The 19,473-nt window shown below is 40.8% G+C and overlaps 1 protein-coding gene and 1 long non-coding RNA gene across 2 annotated transcripts; one reads left to right on the plus strand and one right to left on the minus strand.

Annotated features, from left to right (window-relative positions):
• Positions 1-306: 306 nt before the first annotated feature.
• On the minus strand, positions 307-11,350 carry LOC139660476 (uncharacterized). The gene is made up of 4 exons (XR_011696555.1): positions 11,128-11,350; positions 4,379-4,482; positions 4,022-4,260; positions 307-2,114 (listed from the first exon to the last, which is right to left on the minus strand). It is a non-coding gene; the product is annotated as an uncharacterized lncRNA (long non-coding RNA).
• Positions 11,351-12,069: 719 nt separating this feature from the next.
• foxf1 (forkhead box F1) lies at positions 12,070-19,154 on the plus strand. Its single transcript, XM_071538630.1, has 2 exons — positions 12,070-13,340; positions 14,986-19,154. The coding sequence occupies exons 1-2, from the start codon at positions 12,362-12,364 to the stop codon at positions 15,147-15,149; spliced, it is 1,143 nt and encodes a 380-aa protein (XP_071394731.1). The 5' UTR covers positions 12,070-12,361; the 3' UTR covers positions 15,150-19,154.
• The last annotated feature ends 319 nt before the right edge of the window (positions 19,155-19,473 follow it).

A 19,473-nucleotide genomic window follows, 5' to 3' on the forward strand; every position in this document is an offset into this window, starting at 1 on the left:
AAACACTTTCCCCAAACCTTTAATTAGCATGAAGCCGAGTGCTGTAACTGGAATTAAGGAGCTTCAGGCCCAGCTGTGGTGAGCCTGATTACTTAATAATATGGTGATAAACACAACTATCAATCAAAGCCCCTGACAGGACTTACAATTCAGGAGAGATCGGCCAAAATAAGAGCTGCTGACTCTCTCATTGTGGGTATGTGTGTGTGTGTGTGTGTGTGTCTGTGTGTAAGAGGATACTCTCTCCAGCCAGTGATGAAGTTTCTTGCACCAATGTGATGCTGAAAACAAATAAAAGGCAAGAGGATGAGTGTCATTTTTATTTAGAAAACACAACTACAGTAACTAGAGCCGTCTCTCAAAAACAACAGTTGTGCAAACTGAAAACACACAGTGTGGATGGATGTAGCTCCATGGCAACAAGGACATTACGTTTCAACCATTGGCCTTGGCCGCAGTAGGAAACTCACTTCACACTCATCATAAAGTCTTCAAGAGCTCAATGCAATGCACATAAAAAAGGGTTAAACACATTAACCATTAGTTAAATGTTTCACATTGATATAATTACATTTTATAATACAGTAAGCAAAATTCTTGACATAATATTGAAAAATAAATACTTTTTGATGCTATAAAATATATATCCACCCATATGGCATATATATTATTTTGCCTATAAATTGAAGCACAGACTTTTCCAGAAGATTATTGAAAATGTACACACATCATACACCATAGCACCGATGGGTGAATGTCAGCCTATGGCCGCAGCGCCACGTCTGGCCCTCTAAATATGGCCTCAGCTCAAATTCTCTATCCCGCCTGTGCTGTTATAGTGCAAACAATTCAATTTACTGGATCTCTAGAAACCCTCAATTTGCGTGTATTTGGTATTGTTGAAAAATGAGCTAGGCATCTTGCATTTGAGCTTACATCTTTGTCACAAACACAGAGGTCACTGGAGCTATTAGTGACCCTCACCTGTTAGCTTGCCTAAGCTCACACTATCTCACCTAAACCATGTTTTGTTTTTTTGTTGTTGTTTTTTTGAGCTGGCTCCCATCTGGCATGTCAGACAAAATCTCCAGCTGTGTGATACTGCCACAGCATTAGATCTTCAAGGCAGATATTAAAGGACCATGTAATCACTTGTTAGGTAGGTGTTTAAGCCCTTCAATTCTTTGAGGACAATTTCACCCAATCACATTTTAAATCTTATTTTACAAAATAACTTAAACTAACTAACTAACTAACTAACTAACCCATAAACTAAATTATAAGCAGAATTCAGAATGATTCGATGAACATTATCCAAGGTTTTTGAAAATAAAAAAACAAACAAACATGGACTTGGAACATTTTTGGTGACCTATAATGATTTATTTAATCACTGCAGAATTTGGTGTTACTGTACACACATATTTTTCCCTAACGGTGTACAGCTATCCTGAGCATTTATTTTGTCTAAGAACGGCGTTGAAAACAAAGCAAAGGGTGCATAATACATGTAACACATTGTATCTCAGAAGATGTGAAAATCAGGAGTATTTTGCAATTTAATTTATACACATTCTTTCAACTGATGACCCATCCTGCTTAATATATCTGTCTAATCATATAATAAGTAGCAGAGTAGTGGATACACACACATGTTCACACCATCTGGCCCGTTCTCTGGGACAAAACATTTTTTTGGCCCTTGCTACAATCACAGTTGCCTTTTCCTGGACGATAGCCTACTACACTGCAAATGTTGCTGTTTTCTGTTGGTAGAAACTCCTTGCAGCACAGATGACGTGAAATAAATTCAGACTCTGAAAGGTAAATCACAGCAGCGCCGGGGGACTGCAGCTATTCTCTCTCACCTCGCCACTTTTAGCAGACCGTGGCTGATTTCCTTCCTTGCGTGACTCTGTGTAAACACAGAGCCAGAGTGACTCATCACTATTTCTCACTTCCATGGTCTGATATAAACACATGAAGGGGTCAGGGGTCATTTTGGGGTGGGCGGGTGGGGTGGGGGGGCAGTCTGTCTCCCTCTAAGACATCTTCCATTCTCCAAAGAATTCACAGCTTCCTGTGGCCAAAGCCGCACGCCTGCCCACTCCAGCCTGGAGGAAGGAGAAAGAGAAACAGAAAGTTAGAAATAGAGAGAAAGAAAGACAGACAATTTGGGTGATAGATCACCTTCTTTGCCACACTCCTCTTCAGCAAAATGGAAAGAATGCAGCTGTGATGAGCGTGTATCTCTTTTCACCCAAAGGAGCCCCCAGGCAGGACAAAAAAGGGAGCGATGGCTGGAGGGAAGACGGAGGGGAGCGACTTGGGTTCGATGGCGTGGCATACATTAACTTTATCCTGTTTCGTGTAGTGGTGAATTGATTTATGAGTCATGAAAACCCTGTTTATACGTGCCTGCCAACTTGTCTTTTGGGCCGATTGGCACTTTGTTAAAATGGGATTTCTGAGAAAGGCCTGATCAGCACTTTGCCCTGTTAAGCCCTGCGTTAGTGCAGGGTTGGAGAGGTGGAAGGGAGGGATAGCTACTTCCCTTCAGGCCCCAATCTGAAGAAGGGCCAAACACAATCCAACATCAATCACTTTGCACTCTACTGCCTTCCCAGTACCATTGTTATAGAGCAGACCAACGGAAAGAGGCCGGTAGCAGGTGGAAATAAAAAGCCCTTTGACAACTATAGGGTAAGATTCCTCCAGAGATCCTCACAACATTTACACAAGCCACAGGGAGCAACGTCTGGCTGCCAGCACACGTCTGCATACACACACACACACACACACACACACACACACACACACGCACACACACACACACACATATATTTAGTCAACAGCATTCTGACGTGCAGAGATACATGCACACATGCAGCCATGGACATAGACACAGAGAGAGCCAGACAGACAGACAGACAGACACACACACAAGCATAAAAGACTGTTCATTATGATTCATATTACATTTATTACAAAGAAACTGAAACTGGAAATACAGTGTTCAGTAAAAACAGTAATCTTCAGGTTATTTGCTGGATTATTTTACAATGATGGCATATTGCAAGCAAAATTTTGTATATTTCTTTGCAGAGGGAAAATTAAAGGTGCATTTTTTTTTCTCCCTCTTCTTCCTCCATCTACTATCCCCTGACTTGCTGCATTATCATAACTTTCTGTGCCTCACTCCTCTTCTTTCTCAGCCTCTCCCTTTCATCTCATTTCTTTCTTCCACTGGCACTGTCTCTCCCCCCTCTCACTTGCTGTGCTGCTCTCTGCTCTTTTCTCCTATCCTCTCCTCTCCACTTGGGATCACAGGCTAAGGCCTGGCAGGATCGCTGTCACATGATGCCCATGGTGTGTGATGCTTCGCTGGGACCCCCCTCTGCTCAGGAAATGCTCTCGGCCTTTTTCCCACCCTAGTGTTCCGCTGCGGAGAGCCGGGCATTACAACTGAATCCAGTTACCATCCCAAAGCATTCCTGACTGATTCCAACCACCGCCCGGCTATGGGTTCCCACAGACAATGAGGATATGCCCTCATTTCAAACTGACTGGAGCGCAGGGTATCATGTTGTGAACTACCAAAGCTGTTTATGGCAGAAGAGAGGAGTCTGAGCTCCACAATAGGCAATTACCATGCCCACTCATCCCCCACCCCAAGCCACCTCCCCTTCGTTCAATTTGTGGTTTGTCTGTAGGTGGGTTCGGTTCTGCGCAGATTAAAAATAGCCAACCCAATCCAGACAAAAACTGCAAGGGACATGGAACACACATTGCACAAATGATATCTCCCATTGTGGTGCACTGTTTGGGAATTCTTAATTGCTTTTTCCGAAGCAGCTTGCCACAGGAAAATCCCCCTTCAGAGGAAAGAAAAAGAGTCGGTGGGCTGCGCGTAAACACCATACATATTATGTAAACAGGCATGTAAACACGTACGTATAAAGCCATGTCGCCCCATGTGCACCCATCAAACTGCCATCAAGGCAGTATCAAAGGAGCTAACCTGCAGCAGAGCCGGTTGTGGCCTGCGTCTGCCCTCCCTCTCTCTTTTGTGTTCTCGACTGTGGTTTCTGCTTCAGCTCTTATTATTGATGTCTCCCCCTGCATCAGAGACACACCATGCTGGACTGGCCCTGGGAGGTGTGCAGGGCTGCAGTGTGGGGCGCCAGGGAGGGTCCCACTCACTGTGTGGGGCAGGAAGAATCTCCCTATAGAAAGGCCATAGTCGAGCCGAGCAGAGCGCTGAAGTACAGCACCGAGGAAAAGTGTCAACAGGAAAATGGTAAACTCAAAGTGATTTTTTAGTCTTCTTCTGGAGATGAAGGAGAGGATAGTGATGCTTAATGTTTTTGATCCATACCTCTCAGCTGTCCCTGGGCCTGTCTGATAGGTGCCGTCCCACTGGAGGTGCTCATGGAAGTGGTTACCATCTCCAGAAAAACATGCTCGCTTTCACTCAGGCATCTAAAATAGAACATTTTAATTAATTCATGCAGCAATATGTTTGTACAATATATTGTATTAATAATTTGCAGATTTTATAAATTCTGTTTTATCAGAGAATTATAAAAAAAAATAGCTAAGAAGAAAGAAAAATTGATGGCAAGCATGCCAAGTTATTCCTAATTACTTTTAAAACAACACCAGTGAGTCCAATCTTTCTAATCCAAGTTTGCTTCCAGGTTTTATGTAATTATGAATAATATCAATTTGAACGACCAATGTTATTTTAAAAAAGATTTTTTTTTTAGTTCTGTGCTTTCAAAGAAAAATAAAACACTTGGAACCTATTAAATCTATTAAAACGTTCAGTCTTTTTACATGCATTATTCATTTAAAAAGAATGATTTGAGGACTACAAACAGACACAATAATACAATAATAATAAAGGATAACATAAAAGCTTGAGGGGAACCAATACGGTTGTTACAGGAAAACAAATTTAGTCATTTCTTATTTAGCCAAAATGACTTAGTGTCAATAAACCAAATGTCTTGTCTGATTGTGAACAAAAGCATCATGAACAGAAAAGTATTAAATTAACTTAATGACTAAATAGCCTAAAAATCACCATGAAACAATTTCATCGTGAAACTCTAGAAAATGTTCATGTGTAACAAACGTCTAATTTTAGCTGATCCATATTCATAAATTGGAGATTAGCAGAAAGACAAACCCTAAGCCTGTCTATAAACAGCAAAGAAAATCTACACTAAATCCACAATCAAGCAGAATATTTTCTCATGCTTTTCATGTCTAACTTTGAAGTCTGGACCTCCAAGTTAAAAGGGGAAAAAATATAGAGTACTTATATTTTTGTTGTTTCAATAGTTTCTCTTGTTGCATTGTTTACTTGTTTGCTGTGTTTCACCCAGACAACAGCCTGCCAGCTTGTTGGAATAAATGCCATTTACAGGTATTAAAAAAAAGATGGAACATTTTCGCTGCAAGTGCTGACCACATTTGTACAGTTTGGAATTTGTAAAACCTCTGGACCTGCCAAATCCTCCCCACTCCTGTCCTTCAGCCGTGTCAAATCATGCTGCGGTGCTGTGTGTGATCACAAAATAAACCAGGAGGAATTTCACATATATGGTTTTATTCACATTTTCATTGCCTGAAAGGCGTATTTCCTTTTCAACACAAGGCTGTCAAAGGGAGTCCTTTCTTTTTTCAAAACATAACGAAATCTAGGCTACTTTATTTGAACATATGACGAAGTGAATAGGCCTACTGAACTGAGAGGATGGCAGTCTGGTGATTTGAGTATCTAATTTGACTATACACCAGGGACTACTGCGGGAGGGCCTGCCAAGTTTTCCTGAGAAGGCTGTGGTTCTCACAATGCCGCTTGCGCAAAATGACTCATGTATTTTGAGATGGCGAGTTCCCTGTTTGTAGAGAACAACGCATCCACAGTGCAACAGTGGCGCGACTATTCCTGGATCCAGAGGACCTATAACCTAGATTTATCATAATTTGAAGATTGCATTGGAGGATACAACTGAGGCTCAATTTGTCCTAGATAATAAAACGCTAAATAAAAAATAGTAGGCCTATACCTAGCCCAATAGGCTATTCTATTAAAACATTAATAAATAAGCTCAAGATGCCCCCATGAAATCCATTCTATTAGGCAGGCTTTGCAATCATTTACAATCATCTGAAGCATCGAAGTTAATCAATCATACAGTGGAAAGTGTTCAGTCTTTTTGTATTAGCCTACTGCAGGTGTACCGTTGAAGCATACAGGCCTCGTGGACGTAGTCCTCATGACACGTGTAGCCTACCAACCAATGAGTAATGACAACAGAACCAACTATTTAATTATTATGCACTTTTTTTTTCTCTGATAACAATTCAATAACTACCGATTCAAAATAATAAGTGGAATGTGTAAATTGATTATTAAAGGCTAAACCCACAGGATAGCGTACTCACAGTAATGCCGTGGTAAATAAAAAGGTGAGTAAACTACTGTCGACCTCCAGTCGGTCTTATAAGGCAAACAATCACCAATATAAACAAAAATCAATTGCATTTTCATGGGGGGGAAAAAAAACCCAAAAAAACAAAAAAAACAAAAGACATTTATTTAGTTCCCTGAAAAGGCACTACATCCTACTACTTCCTATGAGGTAAGCCGGTGCGCAGGCTGGAATTAAGGTGACTAACTGTTTCGCAAATTAAAAAGTAGGTAAATTTGAGTTTAGGTGTTTACTCTCCAGTTGCTCCCTACAGCTGCTCAGACGAGCTGGGAGCCACTCTGGAGAATCCTCCGCTTGGATTCTGTCATGTGAAGCTTTTAAACAAAGACTGGGGAGTGAAGAAAGGTAATAACAGCGCTAAAGTGGATCTGTCTGAAATTAGATTAATAAACGCCTCAGCTCCGTCAGTCCACCGATCACAGCCTGCTGAATTCACACCTGAACGCAACACCAGCAACATGACACATGGGATGCAAATATGAACTGATAGGCTACATTACGCCCCACCGCATTACAATGTAATAATACTGTGATAGTTAATTGAGTCAGAATGCACGGTCTGCGCGAGCCCATAGAGCTGGTCTGGGATCAGTGCCGTGCTCAAGGACACTTCAGCAGACAGGATGTTTGCAGAGTCCCTGTATTCTTGAGGGATCGATTTTCCATATTTCCACACTGAGTATGGAGATTGCTGTGTAATTGCTACGGAGAGCAATATACACATATAAACATCTAGTTCACGTGCCTAAGTGCCCATCGAGTCATTAGGGTGAGGGGCGCTGTGCCAAAAGCACCTCTTCTCCCCCTGCGCCTTTACGCACAAGGTACGGAGGAGGTCTAACAGCGAGATATCGCCAAGAAAATTAAAAAGTCATAGAGCGCAACTCCGCTGCTGCTGATTACTTGAAAGGGTGGTGCCCATCAAATACACTTCAGATCCATGTAGCGACCCAATGCGCGCAATCAGCGGTCTGCTAGCAATCCCGTCCTTTCTCGTTCACATAAACACCACTTAAACAAAAATATACACGGCCACCTACTGCGCCAGGGAAAGTGATGAGGGGGTACCCACCTCGACATTATACTGTTTTCAATTAAAACGACAATGCTGTAGAGACAAACAGCAAGCAAACCAACTGAGATGCCTCTGTAATTTATTTATCGCGTTTGGAGAGTGGGAGACACAAAATGAATTGTCTCCAAATTTGCTTAACATATTTTACTAAAAATATGTAAATAAAATAATTTTAGTCTATACAGTCGAAGCTTAATATTTTTCATTATGGAGTGTATAATAGAAGATATTAAATCGAATCAAAACTAAAAACAATCTATGAACTTCTTTAAATTCTGTTTTTGTCCTGCATTCAGTAGCTTACAATACAAGTCAATACAACAGAGAGATAAATCACAGAATAAAACCAGCAGTACACAGACAAGCTTATTTCTAAAACTCACTCCTACCTGATTTTATCTTGAGTATTCCTGCAAAACTGACACAGCTGCCTACTTGAATCTGTGCGTCAAAGTGTTGTTTGCACTGTTTGAATGTTTTCTCTTCACACTTCCTATAACATAGGCATGTACAACATGAAAAAACAAACAAATAAAATCAGAAAAATGGTGTGCATGTCATTATCAAAAGTTAAACTGCCTATTAAGCCTATTAAATAGTCTATTTATAGGCTATAAATAGGCTCAAACACTAGGCCTGTTCTATCTAGGCCCTCTGACTAATGTGTGTGTGTGTGTTTCTTATTATAAATACGCTGTTTAGGAATTTTAACCTTTTAATCTTCATGAATACAAATATATACTTAAAATATTTCCATCCCAGCTTTTTCTCTCAATGTGACATATAGGCGTCAGTTTAGGACAAAAGTTAGAAAAAAAAATAAAACATAAAACATATAATGTGTGCAGAATAAAGAAATTAGGCTTTGAATTCTGAAAAAGGCAGGCTATCAACTGTATTTGATTTAAAATTATTGTTCTCAAATAAATGCACCATGGATAATGATAATAAAATAAAATTATACAGATAGCTTGCTCCAAAATCATGGATTTCAAGTTCAAGTCAGATGAACTTACGGCCTCTTGGTGCAGTTATCCAGTTGATCGATCAATCTGTCACACGCTCCTCCAAACAAATCCATTGCAGCCTTTTGGTGACCCTCTCGGGCTCCACTTCAGCACCGAGGAGGCAAAAAGCTTATTTCTCAGTGTCAAGACCGCCATTTTAATTTCTAAACAAGATCAAATCTATCTGTGTTTATCAATTTAAATTCCTCAATAGCGACTTTGTGCTATGTTATTTGCTAACCGCGGACTACATCTCCTCAAACAGTTTAATCTGTGGCTCAAATCAAATTAAACTGCTGACCACTGCAGCTGCTGGATCCATAGAATCCACAGTCCGTTTGGTGTATTTGCCTAATTGGTATGGATGAGCAATAATTTTGAAGTTCACCATATCGTCACTTGGTAAAATGATGTGGCATGGTGTTATAAGCCTATATGGCTCTCTCGAAGAACACACTGTAACATCAATATGAGAGGAATGTGCAAGAGTGTAACTTTATGATCCCCCAAAGAGCATCATACCAGTAAAAGAAAAATCCCAAGTAGAGCAAATCAAAACATCAGACTCAAATATTCTCTCTGACAATGTCGTTCAGGGCCACACCGAGAAAAAAACCCTAAAATGACAGACTCCTCTGCCTGTTGATGTTGTGTATCGTTGTGTGTATCTTTGCAGTTAGAGTTGACTGGGGGAAGCATGTAAGGAACCTTTATGTATACAGCCTTGCAGCAGCTTCGCATATAGGGGTCCACAACTGGTTTCTCCTCACTAAATAACTGCAAGACAGCCCGGAAAGACTGTCAGGACTGTGGTGTACCTCTACCTAAGTGGCCGAGCATTCCTGAGGATGCAGCGCTGTCAAATATTTCATTATGGGACGTCATGGAAAAGTGCATGAATTCGTCTGCGATGGAGCAACAGGGAAGCTATGACCTCGGGACTTAGTAAAGAGACTCAGTAATGACGAACACAATCTGCTACCTACACTTCTGAAGTAACCCTTTCCTCCCTTTACACATGACTCGCTTATACAAACGATAAACACGATAGAATTTAAGCAAATTTGAAAATATCCATTAGAAAACGTATTTAAACTGCAAAGTTTTCGATAGATCAATTTCAATATGATATTAAGACTTGATTACGACTCATTATTTTTGATTGGTAACTCCTAATATCACTACTGACATTGAAATAGTAGGATTATTGGTTAGGCTACTCGTTATTGGGAAAAGTAACGAGTCAAGGAGTAACGCGTTACAACCCATCACTGGTGGTTTGCGTAAATATTAGCCATGGACATTGGTTTTGGGTGGACCTATGAGTAAAAAAACAAAGTGGGGCGAAAGCGTGTGAGAGAATGAAAAAAGCGCCTTAATGGAATGAAGTCATCAGCGGTAATTAAATGCAGTGGGCAGAGAAAAGACGGGAGCGCGCCTGCCCCTAGAGCGCGCTGGGTGGTCTGCTACGCTGATAAATGTGTGGGCCTCATTCCAAGCGAGTGGCCGTGTAGGGACCGGTTAAAACAATACTACTACTTCTATCAATTTCTTTTCCTGGGTTTAAACCTCCACTGCAACAGCAAATACTCTCTGTGTACTCCTCTCACCTTTGGGTTGACTATGAAAATCTGACAATGACATATTTTCTTACTGGCTTTCTCCCTGTGGCAAAACGCCAGGCAGGAGGAAAGCCAACCGTTAGGGTTGTTCTGGACGGGACAATTACAAGGAAAACATCAATACACCATTCGATGTTTTCAGTTCTATTTCGAAATTTAATTAAAAAAATGTTTCCTCAAATTAAAGACATAAACACGGTGCTGGCAAATCATTTTAAAACAAAAAAATAGCGCTATTTCCAACCTTTACGCACAGGCACCAACGTCTCCAAACATATTATCTGGTTTTACGCACAGATTAGGGCTGTAAAATTACAAAAATGGCCATCCTCTATTTGGTCCAGTATTATGTTCCATTATGTCAAAACCGACAGTAATCATAAGCATCCCCAATAATAAACAGTAACGCCGGCAGAGATCAGAAGGACAACAAGCCCAACTGACTGAAGCCACGGCAAGGCAAAATGTTGCAGGCTGCAGCTATCGGGATCTCTGGGGAACAATAAGCAACCTACTGTCAACAGTTTTAGGTTATGGACTGATCGTCTTTCAGTAGCTCTCGCACACACACAGCTATATAAAAGGCTGTAGAAACGAACGAAAATTAAACTATCGACTGGGGAGATATAAAATAAACTGATTCGCCTTTTCTTCTGACTGAATTTTAGATCAATTAAATACATTAAACTAAATAATCTAAAGAACCCTATGCATAATGTCAGCTCCATGTGAATATACAATCAACTCCTGCCGCTGTCGTGTTGCTAATTATAATCTTCTGTGGTGTTGTATGTCACTCAATCCTGGATATTTCAGTTCCTTGTTATCGCATGCAGGTCTTAATTCCTCCTAGCCCGAGCGACCGAGCACAGTTTTGCCGGTGATATTCTGTCTGAAAACTGTTGCGTCTGCCTTACTTTTATTCGTGGACCATTCCGATGGGCAAGTGTCTTGTAGGAGTCGATCTCAAGTCCCCGTCCGAGTTTCTGTGCTCATAGTTCGGCAGGGCTTCCATCTCTCTCCCCTTGTGTCCCTGCGTAAATATTATGACTGCATCACACAAACAATACTGTATTCTTGTGTAAAAAAGTCTAACATCTACTCAAGACGCTGCGAGTAGACGGACATATCCCATCAGATTGAGTATTAGCTGATCTAGCGGGGCTTTTGCTTGATTTTTTATTTAAAGAAGGCCAGGGAAAATGTTTACATTTTGCTGTATAAACATCCTGCCCATGTTCCTGTCTATCTTTTACAGAAATCAGGAGGGTGGTTTTGAATATGAGGGGCATGTTCTTTTGTAAAAGCATTTCATAGACTAAAAAAATATTTCATAGAATATTTCATAATATAAATCACAGCTGAATAAAAATTCAGGCATAACCTATTTGCAAGGCTGGTGCTTTATCCACCTGGCTTAACATGGAGAGCTGTTTGCGGTTAAGCTTGTAAATATACATTTCTTATATGCACAATATTCTAAGTAACAAAAAAAAAAGTCATAACAGAAAATCAGACAATTAATTAAATGACTGGGTCTACAGGCCCTGACCTATAAAACAGCTGGGTGTGATCACTAGTTTGTGTTTGTTCATATAATATCTTACATTATAACCTATTTCAATGACTTTCTATATAGGTTAGGTTGTTTGCGTGGGCTATATGGGAGATATATGCACTATTTCAATGTAAGAGGAAGAAAAAAACATTTCCTTGAAAAGTGAACGCACACAGATGTGCATGCTACAGCCCACCACTGGAGTAGGAGGGAACTGGGCGGGTCCCAGCATTAGGATGGCCAAGACATCCAGCTTCCAATGCGCTGATGGCAACAGATAAGTAAAAAGTGAGCTCCTCGGACGCACGACAACACACCAACTGAAGTGGAAAGCGGCTCCTGTTCTGCTCCTTCTCCCACTTCGGACGCTGCGTACAAGGCGGTCAGGCTTCAAACTGGTACAGGACTGCATCAGAAGGAAGACAGTGTTAGGACAGTCTCGCCATTGGCTCGTGCGTAAAGTTTGCCTACGATAATTATCGGTATTTTTTTCTATTTACGTCTATGTGAATTATTATTCGACGTTGTATTGTTGTATTGTAAGGTGGAACGCGAAATTTTAAGTTTGCCACCACGCAGATTGAAGTTAACTAATGACGGCAGAGGTCCAGCAGCCCCCAGCGCAGACTCCTGCCCAGAGCAGCCCGATGTCTGCTCCGGAGAAGCCGCACGGACAGACCGCGGTGATGGAGACCGCCTCATCCACTACGAAAACCAAAAAGACAAACGCAGGGATCCGTCGACCGGAGAAACCCCCCTATTCGTACATAGCGCTGATAGTCATGGCTATCCAGAGCTCTCCAACCAAACGCCTGACGCTCAGTGAAATATACCAGTTCCTACAGAGCCGCTTCCCGTTTTTCAGAGGCTCATATCAGGGATGGAAGAACTCCGTGCGTCACAACTTGTCCCTGAACGAGTGCTTCATTAAGCTGCCCAAGGGCCTCGGCCGGCCCGGGAAGGGCCATTACTGGACTATCGACCCGGCTAGCGAGTTCATGTTCGAGGAAGGCTCCTTCAGAAGGAGACCCAGGGGTTTCAGGCGCAAGTGCCAGGCGCTGAAGCCCATGTACAGCATGATGAACGGCCTGGGATTCAACCACCTCCCCGAGTCCTATAACTTCCAGGGGAGCGGCGGGGGCCTATCCTGCCCGCCCAACAGTTTGTCTCTGGACAGTGGGATTGGGATGATGAATGGACACTTGGCAGGTAACATGGAGGGGATGGGTCTGTCCGGGCACTCCATGTCACACTTGTCAGCCAACAGTGGACATTCCTATATGGGAAGTTGTACAGGATCCACCGGGAGCGATTATCCCCACCATGACAATTCCGCCTCCCCACTGCTCACTAGCGGGGGAGTAATGGAGCCTCATCCCGTCTACTCGAGTTCAGCCTCGGCCTGGGCTCCGGCCCCCTCGGCCTCACTGAATAATGGAGCTTCTTACATTAAGCAACAACCTCTGTCTCCCTGCAACCCAGGAGCGAACTCGCTGCAGCCCAGTCTGCCCACGCATTCACTAGACCAACCGTACCTGCACCAGAACGGGCACAGTACCACAGATTTACAAGGTAGGCCAAATACCAATATTTCATTTAGTGCTGTAAGTTCATTTGCTTCACAGTAACCATGGAGAGACATAAAACTGCATCTGATTTTATAAAGTAACCAGGGGGAGATGTAAATATAAATATAAAACTGCAGCTGATTTTACAATAGCAAATTGTGGACGAAAATTTACTGAAGTCAGTGAAAAAAACAAAAAAAACAAACATTTTATGATGCAAGAATTCCTATAGGCTATTTTAAAACACCAGGGCCCAACTAATTAAATAATAATGATAATAATAATAATAATAATAATAATAACAATAATAATAATAAAGGGTATAAACAATATTTCTGAGTTGGATCCATCGTGGTGAGTCACAGATTTTTATAGGCGTATCTCAAACTTAATTGTAATGGTCTTGACCAGTCCCCAGAGTCTGAGGACTGTTGAAGACCATTACAATACATTTATTTGCATTGCATTTATTTGACCATTACAATACATTATTTGCATTGCACTGCATTTATTTTGCTGCCACTTTGTATACAGGCCTATTACATAATGGGAGGAGTATTAGAATTAGATTTTGCTCTATAGTAGAGTAAGGAAAATTATGTAACTAAAAATAAGCAGCTTCTCAAATGGAAGCTGAGCATAGGCTTCTTCAATTTCCTGCCTTCCATTAACTGGGATGTGACTCCAAATAAGCCTAAAAAATCAGCGGGTTTGCACATCGCAAATGTTTCCCGAATAAATTCCTGGAAGTGGTAACGGGAGGCTCGGGAGGGCAAGTCTACCGGGACACGAGTTTAGAGCCGTGCCAATCTCGGGGCAAGAAAAACAAGCGCGGTTAGAGCCGGCCTGCCTTGCCCCGGGGCACTGGGTCCTACGGGACTGGCGTGCGAGCAGGCCACCGTCAATTAGGCTACAACACCCCTCCCTCCCTCTCTGAGACTCTGTCCTGCGTTCATCTGGACAAGCTTAATCATGGTGGCCGTTAAATGGACTTTAGGGATATAAGGAATAAACACATCTATTCTAAAATGATCTTACAGTTAATAAAATAGGGTGAAGCTATATTCATCCGGTCTCTACAAATTCCAAACACAGTTTATTGTTAGTTAGTTGTTTATTGTAGTTATTATGATTATTAATTATCAGGCAATGTTCATTATAGGGCCACCTGTCACAAAGATAAGACAGGTGCGGAAGGAAAACACCGGCATCAATTTAATAGGATACTCAATTGGATGAAGTATTTTTATTTAAAGTTTTAATAATAATAGTAATAGTAATAATAATAATAAAATCAACATAGACTAAGCTGTCACCTTGACCTATAGGCCTAATAGGCTACTGCATTGCTTTAGCCTATGAGGAATTGTGCCTATGAGGAAATATCTATCATTGATAATTAATACAAGTTTCTGCTATGGCGGAAAGCCTTGTAATAAATATTGCATATAAATATTTAGCCTCGCACTTAGCCTGTTTTTTTTAGTTTTTTTTTTTTATGTTAAGATTCTTCGAAATGATCAACATGGGCCTATACATTCATTCTTATCCCTATATTAATAATGTCGCTTTGCATTTATATTACATTATATTTCTTATTTGCTTTATTCATATTTTAAAATACCTGTCTGTTTCTGCTGTATTTGCAGGTATTCCTCGGTACCATTCCCAGTCTCCCAGCATGTGTGACCGAAAGGAGTTCGTCTTCTCGTTCAACGCCATGACTTCCTCAGCGATGCATTCTCCAGGCAGCAGCTCGTACTACCACCACCAGCAGGTCTCCTACCAGGACATCAAGCCCTGCGTCATGTGATGGCACGGACCATCTGCAGACAGAGGACGGTATCAGAGACTTGAGCCACGCACGACAGTCTGACCCGAGTGAACTCAAGCAAGAGAGAGAAAAAAAAAATAAAAAAAATATAACCACTGAATGACAAAGGCATGCCCTCGGCCTGGAAAGCGCTCACTGCGTCACCACAAGTCAAGGAAAATAGACTGGACTACTTGTATACTGTTTTACACACCGAGAAGAGACGGGAACAGGCCCATCACAGAACAAGCACATAATAAAATCAAAACTTCATGCCATCAACATCGACCGGCGGGGTAAAAAACTGGGCATATGAAACCCAGCTGCTGTTTGGTACTTAGTTCTGCAGAGCGGATGACTACCACTTTACACATTTGTAAATGTTTATTCATCTTGTTAAAGTAGGCCTATGTAAATGCACATTTCCATTTCTCCATCAGAAGTTTTACTTTTTTGACAAATTAGATTCTCTTCTTTGGACTTCCATACCAGCGTTGACTTTTTCAATGAACAATAATGGACGTTTTATATATATGTGTCCATATATATTGTGTAAAAAAGATGAAGGCACTTTTTTGAATAGCCTATAAGCGCAACGTTTTTATTTATTCTGAAGGCCTACGTATTTTAATTTCAGGCGAATTGGCCAAGGAGGTAGGCTATGCTTTATTGGCAATATTTGTCAGAACGCTTATTTGTTTTAAAATGAAAATTGAAGATATAATGTAAGCACTGTTATGTCGTTTGTGTGTTAGATGTATCTAGACGGTCATTATTTTCAGCACTGTATACATATATGATGTTAGGTCCTTAGGTTAGGGCTAGTCTATAGGCTATATTACACCACACCATTTGTATGAAATTAAATATATCTGTCGGGCAGTTTAAGCCTAAAACGTACAAAAAATAAGACGCATATTTCTATTTCTTCACAGGCCCTTAATTCCTTGCAAAAAAGAACTATACATTTTAGAAAGATACTACAAGCAAATATGACACCAAAACTGTAAGTCCTTATAGGAATATCATCGTGACACCCAGAGATTTAGTGGTAAATAAATAAGTGGGTATCCTGTAATCTCCAGTCGATGAAGCCAATATTTGCAGAAAAGCATGAGGCTGTTTCATGCCTTTTCCTTAAATCTTCATATAACTTATCAATTTGATACTACTTACAATAATGTACAGGCCTATGGATTTATGTCATAAAGATTGATTAAAAACGGTGGGTAAACTATTCCACAAATAAAAAGGTGGGTAAACTGAGTGTTGATACCATGAAGGTAAAAAAATATATATATATTAAATACATAAATACATAAAGTCCACAGTACCACAGACACACTTTAAGTCCCTGTGTGTTCTAGGAATATCAAAGTGGTTTGTCATTAGAAGAATAGGTTAAGGCCTATTAGGTCTTATGCAAAACGCCACTAGTCACTGGTGAATTCTGGTAAGCCTGTTGTCTTCACTTGGCCTGTGGGTTTACAGGTCACGGCTATTCTTGCAAACAGGAATTAAATGAACAAATCAGATTTTCTATTTTAAAAAGCCTATTAGTTATTAATTAGACCTAAAATAAGCATTTTAAAAGTCAAATGTAGCATGCCTACTATGTATGCATAGTTAACCCTAAGAGTGTATGCAGTAATTAATCCCTAACAAATCAAAGGCAGAGATCACGGCTGCATTTGGTTACAGGGTGAAAACCTGTAGGCCTACAATTACACTGTTGGATGTTTTTTTCCCCCCTCAAAATCATTTAGGCCAAATGGTGTTTCTGCAAAATACGGTCTGGGTCAAACAAAAGGAAAATGCTGGTGCTGGTCTACATTCATTTTCAAATATCTAACCTAGATATGTATCAGGGTAAAGATTCTGTAATAGCTCTGGGTGTAGCTACAGTCTGTGGGGTGCAGGCTACAAGCTGCCACCTCAACCTTTGACAATCTACACTATGGAGGGGGTTCATGAGAATGAAACCCCCACAGTAGAAGCATTTAAAAAGAAAAAATGTTCCATGGGTTTTAAATTAAAAAGTTGCAGAGGTGACGTGTCTGCAAGAAGCTTTGTTTTTCTCTTTATAGACGCTCTTTAAATGCTAATTACTGAAGAAATATCAACCAGAAATATAATATATTCACAGAGGCATCAGTGGAATAACAATCTAACCGAACATGCACACAAATGTCTTATCATACCATGGAAATATAAGAACATAAAGGCACATGAGCCAATTTGCCTACACAAAACGCTCTTCATCTGATTCCTTATTCATTATTTGTGGATTATAGTTACAAAAATCATAAGTTCATAAGGGCTAGCTTTTGCCAACTTTACTCTTATCAAATAAGCCAGATGTATTAGGCCAATGTAAACTACACTGATTTGATTTGGCACAAATAAGACAAAGGCTTGCCATGATTCATTTTAGGATTTTATAAAAGCCTGTGGTCACGTGTTGAAAACAGGTGCTGTATGTAGAAAAACAGGAAGGCAGTAATGCATTTTGTTGGTTCGCAGTCAGATTGCTGTGTTCCCCTACTCTTGTAAGACAGGCAACATACCTCCAATGTAAATTAAGATGCCTCCTTTTTAATTTTGTTAACACATGCCGGTGTTAACCAACACTCTGTGCATATGTAGATCTGAGCATGAGGCTGTAACATGCAGGATTTTGTATTAGCCTACTTGTGCAGCCTTGTTATCTGGCAACATGACCACTAACTGAACCCCAGTGAAATTCCCTTGTATGAGCATGCCATAGTGTACAGGGGCAGTAGGCCCAACAGCAGCGGGACAATGCATTAGCAAACCGATGACATTAGCTCGGGTTCAGTACATTGGCGGACTGGGGGGGTGAGATGGGGCTCCACAGCTGTTCCCTAGCCGGGCCTGGATGACAGCTCCATAAAAAGCCTGAGGCCTGCTCTGTGGAGACAGACATGCCAAGTGCTCATCCCTCAGCAGTCCAGACCTCCCTGAAAAACAAGGCACTCCTCTGGCAAAGCAGACCAACATGATAGTGATCAGGTACCAGGTAATGTTGGTGCTATGCCAGGCAGAAACACAGATAGATATAATTAAAAGATTAAGCAGGGGGCGCTTGATACTTGATTAGATGCAAAGGTCTGGTTATACGGCTTGTATGTGCATGATACTCTTGGTATTTCTGTGACATCAGTTTGATTTAACCTCTTGTTCTGTCTAGGAACCAACCGGCACTACCATAGATAGATATGTCATCTTTGAAACAAGGCAACAGTACATGTCATCCCTCAGGAATGATGCAGGCACCCTATAGGGCAATCAGTAACAAAATGTATCATCTCTCATATGTTTCTTCAAAATCAGACCAGTGGTGAACCAGTTATGGCCTTTCAAAGTTTAAAATTTTGACCTTTAATTATAGCGTCCTCATCAGGCCAAGCAGTGTAATTTTTAAACGCTGTAACAGTGTGAAGATGCATCATCCCTCCAAGTTTTGTCAAAATCAGATCAATGGTCTGGGATATCACATTTGAGTAATATTTTTGACCTTTAATTATAGCACCTTCATTAGGCCAGTCAGTGTATTTTGTTAGGATAGCTGGATGTGTGTAGCAAGCTTTGCGTCAACTGGACTTACCATGTACGAGTTGGGGCCTTTTAATGTTTTAAATTTTGACCTCTAATTCTAGCGCCCCCAAAAGGGCAGTTAGCAAAATTTCTTAAACGCTGGAAGAATTTCATCAAAATCAGAGAGACAAGTGCTGTCTGAGATATCACCTGATACCCCCCACCCCGACACACCTGCTGATGTATTGATGTCTCTTCATCACCTGCCCCCTACAATCCAAGCTCAGGTTGACTAAGTGGATATGTTGGTTATGTCTAGTCTGCAAATACAATGTATACTTAACTAAACAAGATCAAGTCTTGGTGCTCATTCTATGCTGTTACATCTCTCCCCACCCATCTTACAGTTTCTCTTCCTTGTACCTATCCAAAAAATAATAAAATACTTGAGGGTGGACTGCCAAATTTTGTTTAAAAAGCAGCTGGAAGACCTGGGATATAGACTAAACCTGCACCAATATAGACAAATGCATTACTAGAAAAGGTTACAGTACTTGACAAGGTGCATTAAGACTACAGCATAGTTTATCCAGGCATACTGCTGTTTCTCATTCTTTACAGATTGAGGGTGGTATCATACTGGCATCAACTGAATTAACCATGGCATTCTAGCTGGGCATTGTTATAAAGAAAACTACAAAAACAAATGTTTGAACTTCTTAAATACAGTGTATTTATTACACAAAATATTCTGAAAAACTTGAGA

Source organism: Centroberyx affinis, unplaced genomic scaffold (assembly GCF_046629955.1).
Source record: "Centroberyx affinis isolate AG114_WGS23_722 - 3 ecotype Tasmania unplaced genomic scaffold, CSIRO-AGI_Caff_v1 ptg003319l_1, whole genome shotgun sequence".
In the NCBI taxonomy this organism is placed as follows: domain Eukaryota; kingdom Metazoa; phylum Chordata; class Actinopteri; order Beryciformes; family Berycidae; genus Centroberyx; species Centroberyx affinis.